The 21,232-nt window shown below is 40.2% G+C and overlaps 1 protein-coding gene across 2 annotated transcripts in view; it reads left to right on the top strand.

Moving 5' to 3' along the window:
* The window catches only part of LOC116335562 (adhesion G-protein coupled receptor D2), an 88,735-nt gene that overhangs the window by 23,981 nt on the left and 43,522 nt on the right, over nt 1-21,232 (top strand). For both annotated transcript variants that reach the window (XM_039599127.1, XM_039599129.1), the window contains exons 21-22: nt 15,352-15,393; nt 18,959-19,012. In XM_039599127.1, the coding sequence (XP_039455061.1) occupies nt 15,352-15,393; nt 18,959-19,012 (96 nt within the window). The remainder of the gene's footprint in view (nt 1-15,351; nt 15,394-18,958; nt 19,013-21,232) is intronic.

Below are 21,232 nucleotides of genomic sequence, written 5' to 3' on the forward strand. Positions count from 1 at the left end.
TCCATATTTTAATGAGTCTGTTGGATAATTATGAACAAACAAATAAATACACTCCTTGATTGTTTGCATTCCCACTGCCTGGGAAAATAACTTTCCCTTTGAAAAAGAGTCCACTGTTTGCGTTGCATTCTCAATTACCAGACGCGGCATTAAAACAATATTCAAACGGGATACCAAGGTCAGCACCGATTCCCACCATGCCCGTCTGAGATGGCACTTATAATGAGGATGTAGCTCAGCTGTTTTTTTTTTAAAGTAGTATATTTATAGTGTGTTTTGTCTCAACTTGTACTTTTATTTTTTTCCCCTGTTGCCTCTTTTCATCTTTTTTTGTTATATTTTTTTAATGTTTATTTTAGTTTAAATAAACAACATTAAAATTAGAGCTGTGCTGCAATATTTCATACAACCGCTCGTTCACCTGTTTGAAGGGAGGATTTCTTACAGATGGAGAGGCTTATTTCACAACCTTAGCGTCAAGGTTTGTGTACAGAAAATACTTTACAAAAATGTTCACCTAAGTACCTTTGAAATTAACTGAAAGGTAGACAAAAAAAATCAGCCTTCATTCTCATAGAATGTAAATATTAAGTCTAGGGAGTAAAGACACAGACCAGCAGAACCAAAGAACCAGCTGCAGCAGTTCAGATGGGGAAGGACTGATTGTTAGGGCGCGGAGTTCTCTTGGAGAGATCAGTTTTAAAAACTAGCCTGGGAAAATAAAGCGGCGAGAATAATAGGCTTCCTGTCAAAAGAGGCCAAAGAATTTCTGTCATTGCTCTTGCCGCCACCCCAAAGACCTCTCCTTGTGTTAAACCTGCTGGCATTTATTTGCCTTAGAATTACCTGCCAGCTCAATTTAGTAATAGACTGTGTCATAAGAAAGCAAACCATCCCCTTTGCCCCCTGCCCAATGATAACTGTGTGTGTGTGTGTGTGTGTGTGTGAGACAGAGAGAGACAGAGAGACAGAGAAAGAGAGGGAAGGAGTAAAAGAGAATAAAAGATTGCAATTATACTCAGTGGCCTTAATGCATGTTATAGTTTGTATTTGATTCCATGCTTTGATGCTATTAGTAATATTTATCTCTCTGTTTTTGTGCGTATATGTATGTTATCCCATCAGCTGACTCTAGACTTCATGACCTCACTCATCCATCACCTCTGCCGCCTTCCCCCTTGGCTAAGCCACACAGCTGACAGTGTCAGGAACAATTCCGACACCCAAAATTACCCATGTCGAAACAATGACCGTTCTATTTATAAGTTCACCGTCTTGCCTTTTGTATCGGCTGACACTACTTCGCACGCATACTCACAAATACAGGCAAACTCACGCGGCCGTATTGGTAACAGCTCGGGGTGACTAGGTTGGGGATAGTCCTGGTTTTTCTTACTCTGCCACGTTGCTGCAGATCTGTAGATTTGCCCGGCTTTGATGTATACTTCGTGGATAATTAGTGGGAACTGGGTCAGCGCAGGGCAAGAAAGCAAAACCCTGTTGTTCTTTTAGTGGGTGGGTGGTAAGGAGGTGCCGAGGCAGGGGGTTGAAGGGGGGACGAGAGTGTCGGAAGGTTAAAAGGCTGTCAAACGTCAGATCCAGTTTGCATGTGATAATAAAAAAAATCTACTTTAAAAAACAATGTATTTAAAATAGATAAAAAAATATGTGATAACTCCTGAAGCTGTCAAGCTGATAGATAAAATATTTGTTAATTATAATTTAATTTATATTGATTACACCTTAGCGATTACACTGACTGACAAACCAATGGGCCACAGACTTGCCAAACAACGTGCTCATCTGGAGGGACTTTGTGTTAAATTATGAGGCAGATAAAATGAAATGATTTGATCTAGGTTAACCAAAGCTGTGCTGTTCTTTTTACTTGAAAAGTAGCATGTGAATTCTCTCCTCATTTTGGCTAATGTATGTGTGCTGCCACTATTTCTGTTAAGTAGCTGTAATCAAGAATGTGAAGTACAAATTACAAATTAAACCTACAGAATATTCAGTCAATTTTTTTTAATATCTGATAGCTGACATCAGCTGGGAACTCGGTTAAAATGAGTATCCCTTTGAGAATACAGTAAATTATAATTTCACAATTTAAACATGACAAGTTCCCATTCAAAACTTTAATGAGGACTACCTGTACACAAAGGCAGGTCATTAAGAGACCATTTAGCTCTTTGTATATACCATGCAGAGATGATTTATGAGCACTATGTGGATGTGTCTGGGAAGCATGGCAGCTACCTGTGTATTTTACTACTAGTACAGTGTAGCATTGTGTGAAAACAAACAGTGCGATAGGAGCTGGAGAACAACAGCTCTGGCAGCAGGACACTGATTGGGATGTTGATGTCCCCACTGGCCTCTTGCCCTTCCTGCCGTGGCCCATAGCCAGTCCTCCACAGATACCCCGGGTCATTTCCTATGCATGTCAACGCACATAGATATACACTCTTCCCGTCGAGAGTTTACAGCCACATGCTGATTCCTATTAATCTGCTTCTCGTCGGGCCGGCGTGCAAGGAGGGTCCTGGAGGGTTTGTGCTGGACTGGGGGGGCCGCTGAAGGTGGTTAAGGCATTCACACACACAACCTGAAAGCCCTGTCTGACAGATTGCACCAGGCCTGGACTTCTTTTTACACTGAGCAGATGTGGTCTCCCACTTGTTTTCCTTAGTAATTATCCCTCATTAAGTGAAAGCATGTGCCAATCAAACAGCTTAGAGAGCAAGAGCAGAGCCTGGGACAGGGTGCAGAGAGAGAGAGAGAGAGTGAGGCGAGGAGGTGTATACCAGGATCTTTAGGTTTTTTTTCTTTTTTTTAAAGCATACTGTCATTTCAGAGTCATTGCTAGATTAAAGGCTATCCTTGCCTGTGCTGAAGCAGTTATAGAGCTGGCATTATTGTGTCTCAGTTGACTTTTTAGCAGTTACAAATCTAACAAGTTTAACACTTGCCATTTATCACATTAACTTTCAAACTGAAATATTGCTGTCATTCTCTGCATTGTCATCAAGGCTTCATTGGGAGGGAAGCATGCATGATGCATCTTTTTTGTAAAAAAAAAAAACGTATCAACAAATTTTCTACCTTTGGATGCCTGTTACATTGAAATGAACAAACAGAGCCCAGTTTTGCAAATGCAGTGTCATTGCTTCAGCTTGTGAGAACTTGTGAGAATGTGAGCTGAAAGCCATGTCTTCCAGTGGCGCAGTCTCTAAAATAACCTGCTCTGGAGTTGCAAAGGTCAAGGGTTTGAATCCCCAGAGTGCAGCAATTCATACATGGGCTATGTTTTCAAGTGCACTGAGGTTAACAAATACTGATAGTTTAAAAGCTATATCTATGTTTTTATGCTTTGCTTCTCTTGAAACACTGTTTTTACTATTAGTAATCAGTAACTTAGATTACTGTTACCTGATAAATGGTGGCTGCTTGGTTAATAGCCAAACATAACAAATGATTTACCAAGTCAGGGATGCAGACACTTTTCTTTGATGCTCATGTTAGCAAGGTAGGATTATGTTTATCGATATGTCAGCAGAGCTTGATAACGCAATATTGATATGTTCACAGGGGAAATACGAAATGCAGGACATTGGGATCATGCACAGGATCAACTGCAGAGAAGTAAATAAAATTATAAGAGGTGATAACAAAGGCAATCAAGAAAGAGTCCAAGCAGATAACCAAAAAATAAGGAGGCAAAAGTAATGGGGGCACAGGGTAAGGCACACAGCAAGATAAACAACTGGGAAGCACCAGTAATCTGCCAGATATGTGCATTAAGCAGCGTAGGGTAAGGCTGGGGTTACCTGCTTGCAAAAATGCAAATGGACAGCAGCTGACACCACTGCTGTAGTTGTTCTTAATGTGTTATTTTCTAGTCTGCTTGTAGTTGGCTTGTCCATGTGGAAAAATCTCAGTCAAAACAAGTTGGATGGCATGCTGAGCCCATCGATCACACTTTGATGGCAAAATGTATTCAACTCAGACCAACGCAAAAGAGCAAAGAAGAGTAACAATTGTGTAATAATGATGTCAGAAAGACAAACCAAACCAAAAATTGAATAAAAAAGAAAAAATCCAACACCCAAGACATTAAAGGAAGGTGACATGTTCCTAACAAAACAGGAAATAACACAAAATAAGAAAAATAAATAAATAAAAGAACTCGTTAACACAAATTAACATCACGACAAACAGAAGGCACTCGTGAGGTACTCTTGGAGCCCCCTGGTGGCCATACAACGCCTATTGCAGCTTTAAGTCTATTATAGCTTTACTCACACTTTACATGAATGTAATTTGTGGGACAAGCAAACTTTGAATTTATTTCTGAAAATCTGTGTTACTCGTTTAGATTCTCTTACAAACTGAATGGGCAGAATGTATTCTTTTAGTTATTTATTTTTAACTTGTGTGTCCAGCCATGGACAAAAACGATGAGCCTCACAACGAAGGGGGGCTGGGAGAAAAGATACAAGTCTCTTCCCAAAAATAAAAGACAGAAAAGAGCGAGAAAAAAAAAAATGAAGATATATGAAGTCTTCATGTCGATGAGCTATCATTCATTTTCACTTTGAAGTCCTGTGAACCGTAGTGAAGTGTGATTGCATGTGACAGTCGCCGAGTCTCCCGGTTTATCATGATGGATGCACCCTGCCACCGCGGTGGTGTTGTACCGCACGTGTATGCGCGTGCACGAACACAGACAGGCGGATGAATATAGAAAGACACAGAAGTGGGGTTATGTTGGGTAGGTGTACGCAGACACAGAACTACAAACCCAGCTTTTACACTCATGCACTCACGTGTAGATACACATTATTTTAGACCTTCTTTCTTATTGTCCTTTTCTCTCTACTTTTTATTTTTGGGGTGTTACTAACTCTTAGTGGTTTAATTTATATTTTTTTTTACATATAATTAATTTCTATGTACAATTTATTTATGTATGTATTAATTTAGGCAAATAAATAAAAAACACTATAAAACCCATATTTTGCATCCTAAAAGTGAAATTATTTCCACTTTTATCAGATGTGAGACAGATTGACAGCAGATTGATGGAAATGCAGTAGGTATGTGAAGCTCCTGCTGCTTTGTAAGGACACTACATTATAAGTTAGATGTATTACTTATATTTTATTGCTCTATTTCTTTATTTACAAAAACGTGACACTAAGTGTCTCGGGAATAGAAAACAACTTATTAGTTAAAAATAATTTATAGGTTTTTAGAGCACATTATTTTTTCATATGCTGCTAATGTGTCTTTAGTCACTTACGTCCTTTACAAATACAAGGTCACAGATTCGGCATAATAATAGATAATAAAGCAAGCAAGACACCAATCGGCAATTCACATGTCTAAACAAGGGAAAGAAGGTCCGTCTTTCTGTCTCGCTCTCTGTGATTTCTCTCGACAGACATCACTCACCTACACTTCTCAATCTTAACACGTGCCATTAACCTCGGCCGGGCTCACCTTAGTTGAGAAACAGCATAGCAAACGCATCCCATAATGGTACCTGGAGCAACGTTTTTCCTATTTTGCACCCAAAAGCAACTTGTTCAGACTTTGCATATTGCATCCATTTGTCATTGTTAGTCAAGGGCACTGCAACACGGTCTTGTCAGTGGTGCAATTTGCACAAAGTGTTCTGCTCAAATGTTACTGTGCATGCGTTACAGTTGTTTGTTTGCAGGTTCCAATGTACCTTTCAGGTGCTTTAAAACTGTTTTCATGCCCGCGAATGTATGCATATGAATAAGTCGAACGCGCACCAAGAACAATAGACCAAGGGCAAATGTGTCATAGTTCTCTAGGCAAAGCGTACACTCTTTATAGAAAAATAAATAATACAAACAAACAAAAACATAATGGTACGTATTTTGGCCCATTAGAGTTGGCACACTTTTTTGGAAAAATGGTAAGTTGAGGCTCAGGTGGTATTCAACTTCCAGACACTTGACTTTGATTCTGAGCTCGCTTGTACTTACATAAGAGTGCAGTTACTGTTTGGAAGCCACTAAGAGTGCCTGTGCTTGTGGTGGTATATTGGGAGTGTGTGTTTGTGTGTGTGTGTTATGCCTTTCCAGCTCCTCATTGCCACACAAAAATGGGTGGACAGTTAATGTCTGTTCATGTCTGTTAATGTGAACTCCTTCTGACTTGCACAATTAAAAAGACATCACATTAAAGACGTCACCTATTTGTCCTTCCCCCAAATATTCTGCGTTATTATGTACTGCAATGCAAAATAAACAGTATATATCATAAATTATATAATTTATCTATGCTATGATTGCAAATCTGTGCAAAATATCTGATACCTTCTATATTCTGAAAGCAGTTTAAATGGAAGAAGCTTACATGCAGTGATCCAACCACATAATACCAGGTGCAACATATTACTGTGTCTAATTCTGTATAAGTATACGGTTTAAGAGTGTATACAGTAATATGGTATTATGTCTGTTACTGCAACCGAGTGTGCATATATGCAAGGGCATAAAATCAGATTTATATTCGTGAGCGGCCTTTTCTCTAAACTTACCCAGGCTCCAGCTGCTGTTTTTAGGAGAACTTGTTCCCATCTGACCCCCCCCTTCGTCAGCGGGAAACTGTGAAATTAAAAAACAAGATTGACAGCAGGCTCACATACAATTTGACAAGAGGGCGCCCCAAAAAGGCCTGTTGGATACCTAAGTATTTTTAATTAAACAGCTTTCTGCACTGGCGGCCGGCTTTCCCTCAGCAGTTCAAAGACTCCTGCTTTGACCCATGTGTTAAAAGTTTGTATCAGTTTTCCGTGGCTGTGTTTTTCTTGGCGCCCAAGACACTCAACTCGAAATTGTCTTGTTTAAAAGCTAGTTTGTTTACAGTTCACTCTCGTTCTCGTGCTCTCTGTAGCGCTCCTCCATTACATTCCCACATGTGTGCCGTGTGATCAGGTTCAGGGTGTAGTTGCCAACTCCCGCTGATCTTGCGGCAGGCTTGGTTTCTGCAAATGCTCCGAAATTTGGTTTATATTAAAGAAAAATTGTCGGAAAAGCAAAAGGAGAGATCTGCCACGTGACAATTACTGTCTTAATTTGCCGTCATCCTGGTTTATTTAAACGCTAAAAAAACAAATCAAATGGAGCGGTCATCTGTTTTTCTGGAACTTCATCAATAACGTTCGTCCATCTGATGTAAAATCAATATGACACACACTGACACAATGCCAGAACAATGGCAAATGTGCCGTCATTTGTCATCGAGTGGTAATAAAGATATGTCACAATTGATTTTTGCCCATTTTTCCCCCCTTTCTCTTTATCTCTTGCTCTCCCCATCTCTTCCTTGCTCTTTTTGCCAGTAGCGGTGATGGAAAAAATAAATGAACGTTATTAGGACTAAAGCGTGGCCAGACTTGCCAAACTCAATTAATACTTGAACAAAGGCGCTGTAATAATGTGAAGACCTGTGTTTTCACTGAGACGCCTTACCAGACATTGTTAAAAGAAAAGACAAGAGATTCATAGACAGATGGATGGATTGTTAGGTGGGTCTCTTGTCCAGGAAGAAAGATTTTGTTTTGGCCTCTGCTCCATTTTTTCCTGTTTTTTTCTCTTTAAATATATTTAAACTGTAATTGCCAATCTGTAGAAAAGTGATTAAAGAAAAAAAGAGTATAGAAACTAAGATTTAACGTACAAATCGCTCCTCGTTGCTGTGCTTATAGACATCTGCTGCTGCTGATGTTTTCCTTTGTAAATTTTGTTCCTCCACAGTTTCATGTGGCTCTGTGGTGTAAGCGTGTGCGCTCCACTCTGTGTCCGTTGTGTGTATGTTTGTGTGTCAGTTTTGCCATTGCGGTTTGTTGCCGCTGGGTTGTGTGTACCCAAGTTGCACTGGTGGTAGTGAGCAACATCTGTTTCGGGCTTGTTGTTCCTCTTGGCTGCTTTTCAATTGGATTTCCTCAAGCAGGGCCAAAAGCTGTCACCTCTGCCAGGCTCTGTTAGCGATCACCGCCGGCCCCTATATTAAGTAGGTGGTTCAGGGCTAAGCTAATAACTCTCCCTCCTCTCCTGAGCCATCGCACACCAGCACTGGTGTTGCTGCTGGCTTCAGTGTGTGCCTGTTTGTGTGCGAACACTGACAGTTTTCCTCTGCAGCTACACACCCCGTGGAGGCAGGCTGGCTTGGGGGGTCCCCTCCTCAACGTGACAGCCCGACTGACTGGATGTGTGTATAGGGAAAGAAACAGGGAATCCTAAGGGCTCTTTTTTAATAGAATAACTTATCCACTTTCTCTAATAATGTGCAGTGAGAAAGAAACAGAAAGAAAACTTTGGCACATACCCAAATCAAAATTTAGCTTATTCCAGTTGTCAGGACTGGATGTATTTGGTTGCATTTTGCACCCAACAATCTTTTTCAATTGTACAAATTCTCTTTTAATGGTTGATGTCATGCTTTTGTGCACAACAGAGGCCAACTTTAAGATGATTGAGAGTGTGATGATTTATTTTCACAGCCATCTTTACAGTAGGGTGAACTGAGTTTGCACCAGTAATGAATACAGTGCTCACTTGCTGTAAATGCGAGCAATTTCAGCTTGAAAGATGTGATGCCACCCAAATCTTAAAAACCTGTTTGGTTTGTCTTTTATTTTTCCACTGCAAGCATCTTCTCTCATTCGTATCTTGAGCAGTTCTGGGTGCTACAAAGCATTTATTGGGCGGTGTTTACCTCAAACTGACAGAGTGGCAGGCTGCCCGTCTACCTGCCCTGTCTGCCTGCCTTCACTTCTTCTTGCCAGCATCTCTTTCCAGCTGGAGCAGTTGTGTGGAGCTGGATTCAAACCGAGGGCCTGCAAAGTATCAACTCCCTGTTTCACAGCTTTGACAGACACTTTGATTTGACATGCCATGAACAGTTAAAGTGAAAGTTATGTATACATGTTAATTAAACTGTTTATGTGTGGAGGGGTCAGAGACATTAGCAAGTCCCAGCGCAGAAGTGTGAATTTCTTTTCTTTTTCCCCCCATCACGGTGTTTTAACCTCTTCTGTCTCTCATTTCCTTAATGATTACCAGGTGTGAGGGCAGAATTTTTCCTCCCCTTTTTTTGCCAAGTGGAGATGCGGATAGCTCTATTTGTGAAAAGTGTCTCTGCGTGTTTGAATTTAGGCGAGGATGTTTGACGTCGGGCCCAGCTTGTTCAAAAGGCTCTCGTTTCTGGCAGAGAGTGACTCTGAAGCCTGGAATTCACTGAGGGGATGTGGAGGTGGTGGTCTTCAGTTGCTTAAGAAAAGGCTGTTGGTCTGTTTGAAATATGTAATTTGTGAAAACTGTATCTATTTTGATTTGTGATTTTCAGTTAGACAGTATAGACAGAGTTAGTATAAATCACTTCTGACATTAAGCAATTTCAGGGCCTAAAGCTCTCCTTTAAACTGTGTGGAGCATGTGCTTCTCGATTGCTCTAAAGCAAGAAACAAAGTGCGGGTAGTTCATGGACTAATTCTACATGTTTGTTTTTAATACTGGGATAGAAACTTTGAACTAGAAGTTTTTTCCTTTGTGCATCTCTAATGCAAAAATAGAGATACAGAAATGTTTACATAGGAGAATGAAATGCTTGAAGTAAAAAAAAACCCTGTTACTTGTCTTATAAGTTGACATATTAATTTTTGTGTACAGTAGTGTGCATAAGAATAAGCTTCTCATTTTTTTATAATTTGCTAGGAAAATGGGAAATACTGTACAGTTTGCAAGGCAGATACTACAATTGTAACAAGCTTGAAAATCTTTATTCTTCAGCACAACCTCAATACTCATAGGCAAGCTTTCTTTCCTGTCGAACTGTCACATTTGGCATTTTCTATAGATGCAACACAAGAAATGGGAGCAGATGTGTTTTTGTGACAGGTTGAGAGTAGCAAAATCCCTAAAGATACAATTTTAAATTGGTTCTTTGCTAAATTGTCTTTATGTCTAGACACAACATTGGTTCGTCCTTTGAGTTAGGTTCCCTTTTCATGCTCTATTGATTCATAGGTCAGTGTTAAGTGGCTTAAGTAAAAAGAAAAAGTACAACTGGAAGTTATCAGGTATAATGACTGGATTGAAAATAAGTGAAAAAGCAGCCAATGTCCAAAGAAAAACTCCTGGAAACTGTCTATAGAAATCATAGAAACTATTGCTCAAGACCACGGTTATAAAAATATTTTTAGAAAAGGGAATGGCTGAAAATTTACACATCTGTTGTATATAGATGTGTTTTACTGCAAGTCATTTGTACCACTAAATAAATAAAAATTGCAGCCATACTGGTTCTTTTTTCAATCAAACAAGCAGACAGAACAGCAGACTTCCTTGTCATTATATCTCATGTTAACGTTTAAGCTCCTTCTCATACTACAGGGAGCGTTGGGCTGACAGAGACAATACATTCCAGCGAGAAAGAAAAAGCTGCCCTGCCACTCCCTCTCCCCTTGCCAAGACACTGCCCTTCCACCTTAATCATAGTTTTCATATCTGTACATTGAAAATTTGTTTCCCAAGGACGGTGCCATAAAACTGCTGCTTTTTGAGATTTTTACCTGCCAGCTCTCTGCTTCCTTTCTCTACACAAGTGGGGAGGTTGATGGGAGTGGGAAACAGGGGCGCTGATAGTAAGTGAGGGGAGAAATGTAGAGGGATTGTTCTCTGGGAATTCTCTGAGAAGTAGAAGGGCTTAACATTGCATAAGCCATAAACAAATAGTATAATTTTTATTTTTTTTGTTATAGGAGAAAGTGGCTTTTTTTAAACACCCTCCCCCTGCAGCAGGCTTACTGTCAAAGTGAGGACAGCGTATGTGCTTGGGAAACTTGGAGCCGTTGTAGGGAATTTAAAAGTGTTCAGTGTTCATATTCAGGTTGGAGGTTTGTGTCACTGCTGAACACATGCAGGGGTGAATTCTCAGTGTTAAAGACAGAAAATACCTGAAAATGTGAAAATTGTGTTTAATTGATCATGTTGAATTTTTTCAATTATTTACAGTCAATTTTTGCAGCCCATCAGATCCCATCATCAAATTAAAACAATAGGAGAAGTTGTGTACACAAGTTGTAGCAGCCTTTAGTGGTCAGCCAGCGTGTAAATTATGTTTTAAATAATTGTCTTGTGTTATCTTGCTGAACTATTGTCGTACCGCACTGTACACTGTCCATCAGCAACCTTGTATTCTGTAGAAAATATTATTGAGCTAAACAATCAGTTGCTACCAGCTCATTCATTTTGTCTTGTCATAAAATCAAATGATTCTGAAATGTGAAAAAACCTAGAGTCAGATCTGTTCTCTGGCACCTGAATCTGTTATCTGAAATTCAAACTTCTTCATTATCTAATAACGCAGGAGTTGCCCGTCTTAATTCATGCAGATAGGCAAAAAAGACGTCTGTATTTGCCAAAGATCTGTAGTTTTTTTTGACATTTGAGGGAGTTAAGCTTCATTTAATATATTCTCTTACAAAGCAGACACTTAAAGACAGGAATAAAGCTTTTATTACAAGTATAACCAGCGGTTAATGGCTCACCTTAAATATTTAATGCACTCAGCTGATGCTTTTACGAAGAGTGAGTTGCAAGGACAACAGAGGTAAATTTCCAAAGGAGGTTGTCGACATCACAAACAGCCAGTAGTAAACAATATCAGGGCTAGCCACTTTAAATGGCTTGACTCAGAGTTCTTGAAAGTAAATCGATGTCTGACTTTGATTTGTTCTTTCTGCTTTCCAGACAAAACTCTCAGTATCTCTGATAAGTAGGATCGCGCGTGCACGTTTAAACAAATGCACTTTCCTGCCCAGCAGAGCGGATCTCTCCAGGGCGATGATGTTTTTGGTCAAACACAGTAACTTTTTAAACATACAATTGTTCCATAATTAGTGAGATGCTAATTAATTTATGCTCCCCTGTTTGATGTACAGTATGGCAATACTTTGAAAGCAACTGTGTTCGTTCTTTGCATAAATTTGTAGCGTTTTCTGCAGAGTTCAAAAGAAATGCGGCAGAGTTTAGAAAGGCACGCTTGCATTTAAATAATGCGCCCCATTTTCCCGTCTGTTTGTTTTTAGGGATAATATTAATGAATTAACATTTTAAACAATCCGTCATTATTGTTGCGCTGCCACTTATTTTTAACTCAATTAGATTTTAATAGATCATTTTTTCCTAATGTGCACACTATGTTCTCCCCACTTTGTTCACTGCACAACAAAAGATTAATTACAAATAAGAGGAATGATCAAAAACATGATAATCAAATTGCAACAATAAGTTGGGAATTGCAATTCTAATGCAATACAATAGAGTATGTGTTGCAAATTAACCACCCCCTGTCTGTTAGTGTGTGTGTGTGCTTGCTAACTTGTGTGCATGTGTCTGTGTGTGCAAACAGTATGGAGCCATGCTGGGTTTACATACATGATAAACACTTGTGCTTGTGCTTTTAAATAATAGTCAATGGACATCACAAGTTGAGATTTTAGGCTGCGTTAAAGTCACGTTTTACCTTATAGAGGCCTAATTATTATATATTTATCAGCAGAAGGACAGACACCTCAAATACAGCCCTATAGTAACAATTGTATAGTAACACATCGCTAGTGATGTGCATTTAGAGTCAGTCCATATCATTTTAAAAAAATGATAAAAAAACATATCTCTTGACTTTTCGAAAGCCTTTTACTAGCCGACATTAAATAATATACCCTCACCGTCCACTTCATTACGCACATCTAAAGTTAAACTGCTTCTTACCACAAACTTTGTGCATTTAGCCATGTAGACATGCTCATAATGCCCTGCAGAAGTTCAAACCGAGCATTTTCCTCAAAGAACTATATCTTTGAGCTGATAGAAAGGAAACAATAACTATATATAAATAGCCATTTATTACAACCAAGGTATGCAGAACAGCATCTCTGAGCACCCCATCCAGAGGGGCTGCAGCAGCTTCCACTCATGTCAGCCTGAAACAGGAATTGATACAGTTCACACAGGCTAAACAAAAGTGGTGACTAGAAGACAGGAAGGCTGGTCTGATAAATGGTTATTTCTCCTGCAACATTCAGATTTTAGGGTCAGAATTTGGCATAAAGAACACTGAAAGTGTGGATCCATCCTGCCTTGTATCAACAGTTCACACTGGTGGTAGTGTCTAATGGTGTGTGTGATATTTTCTTGGCACACTTTTGGGCCCCTTTAGTGCCAGTTAATCATTATTTAAATGCCACAGCCTACCTGAATGTTGTTGCTGACCATGTTAGGACCATAGTGTATGCACCATCCCATGAAGCTCAGGTCATTTTAAATTGGCTTCTTGAACGTGACAATGTCTTCACTGAGAGGACCATCAGGATGTGGTGGGACTGAAAAATTGGATGCAACCGTGTGATGTGATCATGCCAATATAGACCAAAATCTTGGAGGAACGTTTCGATCTCTTTATTGACTTTATGCCACAAAAAATCAAAACAGTTCGAAGGCAAATTAGGGGACCACCCCTGTATTGGCAAGCTGTACCTAACAATATGACCGGTAAGGGTATAGATTCAATTGGCTGCTAAAAAAAACTGCTGAAAAACGTCCAGGCTTGGCGTATATCTAGAGTAGCCTTTCACCTTTGCTGTCCACAGTCTCTTTGAGCTCGATGGCTGAGTGTCATCTAATGCTCGTAAACTGGAGCAGAGATGATAACAGATGAAAATATGATCTTGCTGTCACACTTGGAAAACAAGTGTGACAGCAATGGTCACACTGTGCTATGGAAATATTTTTGTTTTTGTTTTTATTTGTATCTATTTTTTGGCCACTTCACATGCGTATGTAGCAGACGTATCTCGGTGTGCGATTCCTTGTTGTGTCTTCAGAATGGCAGAGACAAGAGAAATTGTCAGTTGTACGCAAGGTGTCACCAGCCTGCGCGACAGACGGGGCAATTCAGTCCCCGGAGGACAATGTGGCCAGGTGAATTTGTAGTAGCTTGGCCTAGAGGTCATCATCGTCAGCCGCTGTCGCCCTGTCACTCCGAATGGGCCCCCAAATCATGTTGTCAATGGTGATGCATCGAGATCTTCCTCGGGCAAAAATTGGATGCTCCAAACTCAGCTTGATTGATGCATTGGGCAGGTTGTGCCTGCCTGTCTTCGGGATGTGTCCTTACCCTGGTTTAAAGATGAAGCAACAGAGACGTACTTGGCAGCGGTGAAAGCAGAGAGATGTACTTTTAAAAGTTTTTTTTTTGTGCTAGCGGTTTTCTTATCAAAGAATCTACCATATCTATCAGCCTTGAAATTTATAGGATTTTAACTGCCTTTTCATTTTTCTCGGTACATCTTTTGTGGCACGGTTCAATCAGTGTTCTGAGAATGTTGTTCTCACTGTTTTCATTGAGGCATCAGGATTACATTATGGCTCGAAGGCGAATGCACAGCTTGTACATTCAGTGGATGCCACAATGAAACGGAATGAAAAATAGCTGTTTTTCTGTGACCAAAAGTGCAGCCTTTATGCATCCAAGGGCATGGCATTCTTGGGCCCTGGGTACTAGCCGTGGAGTGTTGTGAACATGAAATATCTTCTTTTATGTGCCATTTTTTTCATTATGCTCCCTCTGTCTCTTTCTTTCTCCGCTTTCCTCCAATGGTTTTTCCTTGATGGTCTCGTCTGGCCCAGGTTGCTCTCTTTCTGTGTGTGTGTGTGTGTGTGTGTGTGTGGCTGTGTACACGTGAGTGTGTTTTAATAGACGCCACTGTTAATGCTGTCTTTATCTCCTCGTTTCTTGCTATTTGCGTAGATTTATGAGCACAGATTTTCTGTTTCTTTACATAATGCGTGTGCTCTGTGTGTGTTTGTTAGTACTCAATCATATAATTGTGTTTTTTATGTCAGAGAACACAGTATGAATATAGGCACTTGAGATTTTCTATTTCAATAAAACTGTGTGGAACCTTGGGTTGAAGCCTTTGATGGCTTAGCACAGCCTGCAACGGGGAAGAAGTCTTGCAGACGAAACAAATGCAAGCCGAGCTTTATACAGAGGTGGCCCACTTTGGATAAGTTGTCCTACTTCTTTCCTCATTACTTCCGACTAAAGTCTAATTCAGCGCTGTGCGACTAGAATAGACTTCAAATCAACCTTACCTGCATGTGTCGCTCCGCTCATTAGTTTTGATCTTTTTTTTTTCCTTCTTCTTTTATTCTTACAAAATTATAAGACAGAAAACAGGTGTAACAACTTTGTCCTCCTCTTCTTTCTTTCTCCCTTTCTCTCTTTCTTTGTCTGTGTTTACAGGGCCTGTTCATCTTTCTGATATATGGGGTGTACAACACAGAGGTAAGTCTGCATTGTGTCTCAAGGCTGTTGGAGTGAATGAGAGAAATGACAAGTTTCTGATGGGCTCCTTGCTTAAAATCAGCGTGGGTGGGGTGCGCCAGAGTGTGTGTGTGTGTGTGGATGGGTAGAGGGATGGGAAGGAGGGGAGGGGACATCGTTTCCATGCGAGCGTCCCACTGCCCTTCATGCTTGGACTAACTTATATGCATCTGAGTCCAACCATTTAACACTGACACGCTGCAGTTCTCAGCCACTCATTCCTCACCCACATTGGCTAATATTTCACTGCCTCTTTAAGTTTTTAAACTCACAGCCCTCCATTTAGCATCCTGACAAAGCTGCTGGCCAGGGCTTTGCAGGGCTCCAAGCAGTACCCGTAATCGAACCGAAAAAAAAAAGGTAGTGGTGGTGGTGGGGGGACAATATGCAACAAACAATATAGAATGAAGGGGTGATAAAATGCAATCTTACTGCCTTATTACCATTTACCAAACCATAGCTGTGCGGGGGTGGAGAATGGTGGAGCGTCTAGACAGAGAGTTGTGATTTAATGGATGAGTCGCATGTCACAAAAATCACTCTTGGTCAACTGTGGCTCTTTGTGATTCTGCATTTAAACTTAGGCCCACCTTCCAAAGTTGTGTGACAAAATAAAAAAATTCAAAAGTCTAAAAAATGTGCAAAAATAAAGAAAGCAACAAGCAACTAGAAAAGACTGTAAATCTGAATGTAAATGCAGCATAGGAAGCAAAATCTAAGACATCGTTTCTGCGGCTCGCTATTCATTTATGGTGAATACACATATACGCTGTCTTTTTGTTAGGCTTTTCTTTGACTGAATACACAAGGTCATTGGTCATTAGTCCACCCTCCTCCACTGCTCTTTTCTATTTCTCTTTCTTCAGTCTCATTTATTTCAGCTTTCTGTCATTATCACCTGGCTGCTGACCATCAAAGAAAACATCTCAAGTTTTCTGTCCTTTTCCATTTTGTTTTCTCCCTCTTTTCTTCTCATCGAGAGCGTCGAGAGCGGCGTCCCTGAGTCATAGCGACGTACTGACAATGCAGAGCCAGGCAGGGATGACCTTTCGCGCTGTAAAATACATCAATATAGCATTCTTGCTTAAGTGGCTTTTCAGTGCTCGGGAATTTGTTTTCTTACACTCATGTTGTCCTTGACCCTGAGGCCCTCGTGGTTTGTGAGCAGCTCCTCTTCAGGTTTGATTTTCAAGAGGACCTCACTGTTGTGGTAAAATTTTGGGGAAACAAAACAAAACAGAAAACCGAGTACTCTTGTAATTATTTCATCTGCTCCCACTGATCCCGCCATCACCTCTCGAAGAGTAGGGAGCTTTTCTTTTGTTTTCTACTTTTTCCTCCAGATTGTGACACTTGGCAGCGTTGGCTTTAGGTTTCAGCCTTCATGACCCCTTAAAAGAAAATATTTGCTTGGCAAAAATTTTATTATTTTATTTATTTTTTGTAAGGGTCCTGTGAGCAGGATATACGGTGTCCTGGCATTTTGATTCATTCAAAAGCTGTGTTGGCAGGGACTTTCAGCGACAGCTGGTATAGCACACGGCAGGTACACAAAACACACAGTGAGCACGCTGTGTGTAAAAACTTTGCAAAGTTGCTGTTAGTTGTTAACATTTAAAACAGATGAGTCTAACCGCCTCTGTGTCAGGAGATTTCGCTTTGATATTCTTAAGGTGGTGAATTAACTAGTGCCTGAAAGTCAGGACATGCTCCATTTATGAAGCCGGTTTCTAGGCTGAATAATTACAATTGTGTATGGTATGGAAGAGAGACTACATCTGCTGCTATTACCCTCAAAATGCATCGTTTTAATTGCTAATTACCTGACAGTAGCTTTCCATTATTCATTGCAATTAGCTTTTCCTTGGTGGTCACCTTGTAATCCCACGCTTTGATGACCTTTTATTTCCATCAGCTCCAAGGATGTCGGCAGGTGTTGTCGGGCAGACTGCTTTAATATGGTAATCGCTTAGCACCCATTTACATGGGAAACCATGCTTTGCATCCTTTGCATCATTGCGAAACCTTGAGTGCGCGCAAAACCCCTTAAACGCATAACGATCATCTAAAACAATGCCCTTCCCCTCATTGTCAAATGATTAATTAAGTTGTGTCATGTAATTGCCTCAGCTCACTGGCTGCTTTTGAGATCAGTGAAACCCCCGCGTCTCATTTTCCCCATTAAAATAATGTTAATATAGCGTCTATCCAACATCTGCACTGTGTTGACGACCTCCTTAGTATCTTGTCAGAAATAATAGAAGGGTTTTTGAAACGCGATGCTGGCATTGTTGATTCTGCCTTGTCACGAGGCTTAGGCTCTCTTCATTATGTCGCCCTTCAGCAGTGTACGTATGCAAAACATCTTCTGCATACACATGCTGTCTCTGAGACCGTGTGTATGCGTTCACTGTGGTGTCATAATTTATAACACGGCGTGACTTAATGAAGCCATAAGCCATAATGCATATTCACTAACGTTGTGGGCCGGGCTGGGACGGGCTGTAGTGATAAGTGCCCAGCCGATACAAATTTACAGTTAGTGCTGACAGAGGGCACAAACACAAGAGCGCGCACGCATACGCAAACATACACACGCTCACTCTCACAAGTACCAGAGGATTTTGAAGAAGACAGGAATAACTGAACTACTGGCAATTTTTTTTAACCTATTTTTATTTACTTATGTATTAGTATTTTATTAGTAAGCAGTGTAAAGAAATTTTAATAACAAAGTAATAACAGCGTCTCAATAGAAATGAAAGAATAAAGTTGGCTTAGTAAAGTCAAAGTATAAGAATAAAAAAAGTAAGAATTCATTTTTAATTTTACAAATTATATTTGTATCCTGTAATATTTATTTTACTGTACTGAGAAATTAGCAAAATGCAATTGAACCAAAGCAGCTTTTGTGCAAGAATTTTTTATCAGGATTTAATACTGTATTTTAATCAGTCAGTTTTTGAATTATTGTGAAATCATCGCCTATGTATATATATATATATATCTATATATATATCTATATATATATGTATATATATATATATATATATATATGTATATATATATATATATATATCTCAACTTCTGTCTGGTATTTTATGTGTTAAATGAAGGTGTGCAGTACACTGTTTCATCTGAGTGTAAAAATGTAATCTGTTCTGCTAGGGCAGTCCCTTCTCCTCCAATAGCTCCCATTTGTTGGTCCCGGCGCTCTGTGTTGACAGATGATAGCTTGAAGTCGTCTCCTTAGTTTGCCAGCTCTATGTGTCACTTTCAAGTCCCATTAGCCGCTGGGACATGCTGGAACACCCTCTCGCACACACATACACTATCCCAACCACTGCGTGTCAGTGTCTGCAAACTAACCCTCAAAATATGTTCCTTCCATTCCACATTTTATTCTCCCTTCTCTATTTTTACACTTTGCATACTCGCAGGTGTTTGCTGTGGAAGATATTTTGTTTTAATTCAGGGAGCGCTGCAGTTATCTCTTTTGCTCCCATTCTCTGTGTCTTTCTTTCAGGTTCGAAGCACGGTCAACAGGATCAAGGAGAGGAGAAAAGCGCTTAATTTTTCAGTATGTAATCTTCCATTTTCCTGTGAACAAGTGTGTGTGTGCACATCTTTATTCTGTTGTGTGTGTGTGTGTGTGTGTGCGTGTGTGTGTGTGTGTGTGTGATAAACACTGGTGTGACAGACTCAATTTTCCTTAAAGCGTTCGCTTCTCATGAAAAAAAGAAAGAAAAAAATCCCTGCTACAGCAATGCCACAAAGAGTCTCTGTACATCGGCTCAGCTAGTCGACAGTCCGTGTTAGATGCCCTTATACATCAAACATACACCCATAATAACCCCCCCTTCCCTGCCCTCCTCACTCTCCCCATTGCAGCACCTTCATCGTAGCAATGTCAAGCTCCACGGTGGGTTACAAGTTTCTAATCCAGGACAAGCCGTCCCCTGACATTAAACTGTCAGGCCAGTATTTATACCTTGGTGGACGCCGTTTGGCTGAAATTGTGGGATGCTGCACGTGTGTCTGTTGTGTGTGTATGTCTTGAGAGATTATAGCCTAACCAAAGGACATTAAAAGTAGTCACAAGTCTGTAGCACACACAAACATGCACATGTCAGACACGCATACGATTGCAAACCTTAACGCCTTGACAAACTCTCATTAAACTTATCCCCAACCTCATCTTGCAATTGCATACACAGGTGCATGTGCATGAAAAGCCTCTGCTCCCACTCGAGCACACCACACAGCACCTCCCTCTGCACTCTAACCCACATATGTGACCCACCTTATAATAAAAAAGGAACGCAATAAATAAGTTGGTTAATTAATGTTTTGTGCATGTGTCCCTGTATGCATGTCTATGCATTGGGGTTGTGTGTTTGGGAGGGTTGGGGGGGACTTGCCTCCTGGTGCAATCTGATATATTGGTTGCTCATGTTATCAGTGAGCCCCCCCCATCTACCATCATTTTTACTGCTTCCTCTCCCCTCTGTGGCGGCAATTTTCCAATCCTGCTGGGTCCCGCTATCAGAATGCGTTTTTTAGCCATCACCGTTGCCTGACAGTTTTTAGCTAATGCTATCTTGTGCCATAAATCCTGCTTGAAATACTGTATCTACCTGTCTTTTGGTTAGATAGGAGACATTTGGCTCTAGATGACCGCACATGCCCCCCTATATCCCCTTGTTGTAAAACATAGGATTGGGTATTGTGCCTTGCCGGGTGAGGGATAAAGAGGCTTCAGCGTGTTACTGCATATGGGGTCATTTGAAGACAAATGGCTCTTCAGAGATAGAGGGATTTATATGTTGCATTACTCATGAGTGAAGATTTACCCAGAAAAGGATGATTCACAGTAAATTCATTTTAGGAATTGAAAGTGGTTATTTAAATACAAAGGACCATTTTAAGCTTTCATTGTCCTCTTATTCCTTTATCGTAAACATTAAACGTATCCAGTACTAAGCCGAGTTATGTCAAAGCCACCGCAGTACTGACTTTTGGAACATGCCTTCATCTCTAGGCTGATTATATGTCAGTACAGTCATGTAGTGTCTCTAAACAGTGCAAAGGGTATAAATGCACAGTATTCTGCAAAAGTCTTGATACACCCATCATTTCTTTATATTTTGCTAAGAAAAGGGGAAATATGTACATAGATTTATTGAAATATGCAAAAATAAATGGAAAAAAGTATATAAGGCAAAAACAGAGTTTGAAAGTAGATATTTGGTTTCACTATCTTTACTCTTTAACGCAGCCTGAACTCTCGTAACCAAGCTTTCTTGTCATTTCTTATGCTTTTACAGCACTGGCAGTATGTTTCTTATGCTAAACAATGAAGCTGTTGCCAATCACACCTTTCCAGATTATGTGACTGTACTTTTCTGTGTTTATAATTCCATGAATGGTGGTACAGTCTCTGCCACCACCAGTTGAAATTCAGCCTCAAACCATGACAGAGCCTCCACCGTGTTTTATAAATGGCTTTGACACTCGCTGTTATACCTCCCTGTTTATCTCCAGGGGAGAAAAACCCCACACAGATCATGTAGAAGTCTCAAAAACCCACAAAACCTGTATCAAATATGATATATTAGGCATTAAGGGGTTAAGGAGATAACGTTCAGATGCTTTTATCAGCTGTAGATAGTGTTTTAGGCCTGCCACTTGTGACCCCCACCAGTCTAGTTTCCTCAAGGACACACTGCATACTGTGCTAAGATATGCTAAGTGTTTGGCTAATAGCTCTCTTAGTGAAATCACGTGGTTAGTGCAAAAA

The sequence above is a fragment of the Oreochromis aureus genome, linkage group 15 (genome assembly GCF_013358895.1).
Source record: "Oreochromis aureus strain Israel breed Guangdong linkage group 15, ZZ_aureus, whole genome shotgun sequence".
NCBI classification, from domain to species: Eukaryota; Metazoa; Chordata; class Actinopteri; order Cichliformes; family Cichlidae; genus Oreochromis; species Oreochromis aureus.